The following is a 4,520-nucleotide window of genomic DNA, read 5'->3' as shown; positions in this document are numbered from 1 at the left end:
TTGTAGTCATTTATATGGTAGTGATGTGTGAATATAGGCTAAGAATGGGCCGGGGTACCTTTTCTCTCCTTAGGAAGTTTTTTCTTCCAAACCGTGTATACACACTCTTATGAATATGTGTAAGTGACCTTATCATTTCACTTTACTTGTATTTCACTCATTCTCATCAATCTACTTTGAGTGTTATGCTTCTCTTTATCTCTGCTTGCTTGTTGCAAAACTGTATCGAATTTTTAATCGCCAAAATCAAACTCAAGGTATATTCCATTTTGAAAACCTTTAGAAGTGTGTATGAAGGCATCCTTATTCCAAAACAATGTGCACCGTTGGATGCGGGTGGGGGCCAGATTGAACGGTTGAAGAAGAAAGCGTGGTTTTGTCCATATCGATGATTTTTCAAATATACCTTTTTATTTTGGGTAGAAAACAGGGAGGTAAAAATTAAGGTGGTGGTGGGTATTTAAAACTTCTATGTGCAGGCGGGTTGGGAGCTGGGATCGAGGGTTTTGCAGCGGACCTAGTATCTCTGGGTTAGGGTTAGGGTTTCTGAGTCGGGGGCTGGCCATCGACAGTCCGATCTCTCGAAATGGGTTTCACCTCCTTCGCTGGCCGCGTCTTGTTCTCTGCAATTTTCATCTTCGCAGCTTGGCAGAAGTAAGCTCTCTCTCTCTCTCTTTCTCTCTCTCTCTCTCTCTCTCTCTCTCTCTCTCTCTCGCTCGCTCTGTATGTGTCTATGCGCTTGTGTTTGTATCTGTTTATGTTGCTTTGTATGTGTTGGTGCCGAATCTGTGTATTCTGTTCATCTCTGGCCTCGTATTTATCTGCTTCATTCAGCTTTTACCTTCTGTGTATCGATCTTCTTCTCTGTACTCTTTCATTGGCGTGTTTTGTAGAGATGATTTCCCTGCACAGTAGTGCTTAAGCCTTCCTAGACTGTAGAGCTTGTAAGTGTGGCCAATTCAAGCGAAACCGGCTAGGGTGGAGTAGAGATATGGATCTTGATCTAAATCCAGTGATGGTTTTGGGAAACGTCATTCAGGTGCTGAGTGACTCATTTGCTGCACATCATTGTGGTCATGCTTGTGTTATCGAAGCGATCCTTGATGGGAGAGACCAGGCGGGGTTATGTTTTCAACCACGCAGGATAGAAGACACGGTGTTTCAAGAGCTCCAGAAAGAGTTTGAGCGCAATCGAGTAGCCTACCGCCTCAGAGCCTATTTGGGCTTTTGGGTCTTGGTCGAGTGGTAGGAGGGACAGTCACTTCAGAAGCCCTTCATCACATGGTTGCGCCAGCATACTAGCCTGGCTTGGTCATCATGAGCGAAGTCTTAACATCCATATTGCTTCTATCAATTTCTGATTTCTTAGGATAGCATAACTTTGAGCCTAGTATCAAGTATCAAGCTGACATTTGAATAGATGCCTCTTTCACTTCCGAAATAGATGTAAGGTGCAATACCACCTTATTGCCTATTGGGAAGCAGTGGCTACATTGTGACTGATTTTTGCCTTGGTTAAGTGTGTGGGAATGGTTATTCCAAAAGGCGACCAAGGAAGTCAGACATGGTTGTGCCATCATACTAGCTAGGCTGGGCCTTCATGAGGCATGACTCGACAACCATATCTTCATGAGTTTTGTAGTATGTGATGGGGAATATTTGATTTTGCTGCCAGTAAAAAGAAAAAACTAGTTGCTGATTGGAGCCGTTCTATCTACTTACATTTTCTGATGGATGCTTTTGTGACTGATTGGTCTTTACAGGATCACCGACTTTGGACACGATGGAGGGAGTGCTTTGAAAGCAATGGAGCCTAAGATAGGTGTACTCAGGAATCATATAACATCGTTTGGCATCTCTTTACCAAATATTGAGGTAATTTTCAAAGCCATGGAATCCCAGGTTTTTTCCTGGATGATCAGCTCTTGGTTGGAGCTTAAAGAAACCATGCATGTATTTCTGGCCTACAATTCATTTTGCATACATGCAACTGAGAAGTTTTTGCAGGTTTTTTTTTTATCATTCGGCTCTTTTTTAGGAATGAAAATGTACTCTGATTTGTATATTTGTGGGGTTGCTCTTTGGTTTGTAGCTCAAACACTTGCTCATGGCAACAATAGCACTGGAAGGCCTTGGTGGAATCCTTTTTACTCTTGGATTCAGTCTGGGCGCATACTTGTTGGTACTGTATGCAAAGTTGCTTTCATTAGTCATCCTGGTTTGTGCTGTGTGGTTGTGTTTTGAAATCAGAATTCTTTGCCATGGTTTTGCTGCAGCTGATTTTCCTTGCAACTGTCACACCTATAATGCATGACTTCTACAACTATGACATATCAAGCCCAGAGTATGCTGCAGAATTCTTACAGTTTTTGAAGGTAGGCCTAAATTGGCTATGTGTTTTTATTTTTTTCCATACTTTTTGATGGACTGTGTTCACAATTCATTCTTCTAGTGACTGCATACCTTAAGTGCTAATAGTTTATTGCCAAGTTGAACTAATTATTTTATATATTTTGTGGGGGTATGGAGAGAGAGAGAGAGAGCTGAAATTGACATGTGACATGTGCAGAATCTCTCTCTATTTGGAGGTCTTCTATTCTTTCTGGGCATGAAAAACTATGCAGCCAAGAAGACTAAGAAGAAGGTGGTGAAAACCAAGGCGAATTGATGGGAAATGCGTGCCTTAAAAAGTAGCTGCTGCTGCCCTTAAAGGTTGTTTTGTGCTTGCTCTATATTGCAAGAGTTGCACAATTTTGCACCATCGTAGTCTTGTTCATTTTGACTGCAGGCACAGTGCCACAAACTCGCAGCATTTGCTTTTTTAAAAGATTTATGCAGCATTTTGTAGTTAGTGCTATTACTGATTGCCATGGTCAACTGTCCTAGACAGGTCTTTTACCCTTAAAGGACTTGTCTAGTCAGGTGTGATTCTAGTCATGAGGCATTTATGATACCTTCACAGAGTTGCTATGTGTGCAGTGTTGTAGTCGATGTGTGAACATTTATATGGAAGGCTATTATAAACATGATATGGTTGCAAGAATAGGGTTTCGGTATCTAGAATGGTTTATGACGTGTAGCTTGGTGCAGGGTGCTACTGTTCACAAGTCTTTAAGTTGCTGAGTAGCATGGCAAACGGTAGTTGGAGTGTTAGCAGCTGCAGCTGCTAGCATAAGAGGTTTTTAATAGTTGCTGCTAAACAAGGCTGGCAGGGGAAAGGATTCTCAAAGTGCATTGCCTCATAAAAGAGGCATGTGTGCTGTGATGTAAGTATGCATAAGGTATTTGCAATGTCATAAACATGGGTATGCTTGTCCAAGAGAATCTCCTATAATAGAAGAGGAGTTACGAACAATTGATAGTGGTCGTGCTTGTGAGGTGAGCTACAAGGCTTGCAATGCAGTTGTTGCGGATGTAGTATTGAGGTTCACTTTATAGATCTCCTATTCACAAAGAAGAAATATCTGGTTGGATGGATGGTATAGTTTTGGAGGCGTTTCTTGCTTGTCAAAAAAAATGCTAATAGGAGGCTCTACCATCTTATCACGTTTTCTCAGACCTCCTCCCTTTAGGCCTTGTGCAAGTTTTATCAGTTGTTCATGGTATTTTGTGCTGGAGAAGTCATTATGGATTTATAGTTGTGCAGGACACATACAGCAGGATTTAGAGCATGAATGGTGAAGGGCGTGGTCGGAAGTCAGGGTCTCTGGATGAGTGGATGACCTACTGCGAGGCTAACCTTTTCCCCACGAGTGGTGGTTAGCTCTAACTTTTATTAGTGCAAGAGCTCTTGATGCCTCTGAATTCCATTTGCAAATGTCTTTGTTTTCTGATGCTCATAGTGTAATTGTCCTGATCCCATTTGCTAAGCTTTGTTAGTAGAAGTATACATATTTGAGCACATCCGCCTCCTGCAGGGAGCAGGGATCGAATCTGTGTCAACACTTAAAGTTTCTACCACCTTTCAACTTTGTCCTATTTGCTAAGTTTTTATTTCTTATACTCCTCTAGTTTGTTGGATCCCTAATTGTATATGTTTACATGTAAATGCATCATTAGTTTGTTTTATTCCTTGTGTATGTTTAGGGTTTGGTGTCTTCTATTCTTCAAGCTCTATTTATTATCTTTACTTTTGGAAGTAGATTTCTTGCAGTAACATGCCCTTCATGACAAATGTGCTCAGTATTAAGGCCAAATTCATCATCTCTTAATTAGTCTTACTTATTATCAATTCTATGGGCAAAAGCTATATGGAGCTTGCGGCAAGTCTATATGGCATGTGTCACTATTACAGGATTGCCTTGTTCTCAACTTGCATGGATCCCTTTGCTCGTTGGAGCTTTATAGTAGACGTGGTTAAATTAACAATGGCTAGGTCATCTGAAAATTGAGCAAGTTATGGCAATTCAGGTTTTTTCCATTGTGTCATGAGTTTTCCCCACCTTTCGCCTCTCTTCACACACCCACCACTCTGAAATATAAACTAGAACATGTACGTACATAAAAACATAAACTAGAAA

General features: G+C 41.1%; 1 protein-coding gene across 4 annotated transcripts; it reads left to right on the top strand.

Moving 5' to 3' along the window:
- Positions 1 to 434: 434 nt before the first annotated feature.
- LOC147630031 (uncharacterized) lies at positions 435 to 4,068 on the top strand. Of its 4 annotated transcripts, XR_015267777.1 has the most exons (7): positions 435 to 654; positions 1,764 to 1,875; positions 2,093 to 2,182; positions 2,277 to 2,375; positions 2,570 to 2,712; positions 3,091 to 3,266; positions 3,647 to 4,068. XR_015267777.1 is itself a non-coding variant. In XM_086811616.1 (6 exons), the coding sequence occupies exons 1-5, from the start codon at positions 587 to 589 to the stop codon at positions 2,666 to 2,668; spliced, it is 468 nt and encodes a 155-aa protein (XP_086667742.1). In that variant the 5' UTR covers positions 435 to 586; the 3' UTR covers positions 2,669 to 2,712; positions 3,647 to 4,068. The 4 variants fall into 4 exon arrangements, 3 of the variants coding, with proteins under 3 accessions (XP_086667742.1, XP_086667743.1, XP_086667741.1); XM_086811616.1 differs by lacking the exon at positions 3,091 to 3,266; XM_086811617.1 differs by lacking the exon at positions 3,091 to 3,266 and having other exon boundaries at positions 3,639 to 4,068.
- The last annotated feature ends 452 nt before the right edge of the window (positions 4,069 to 4,520 follow it).

Source organism: Cibotium barometz, chromosome 17 (genome assembly GCF_041138505.1).
Source record: "Cibotium barometz isolate CiBa-2024 chromosome 17, ASM4113850v1, whole genome shotgun sequence".
Taxonomy (NCBI): domain Eukaryota; kingdom Viridiplantae; phylum Streptophyta; class Polypodiopsida; order Cyatheales; family Cibotiaceae; genus Cibotium; species Cibotium barometz.
This window is presented reverse-complemented; position numbering and strand designations above follow the sequence as displayed.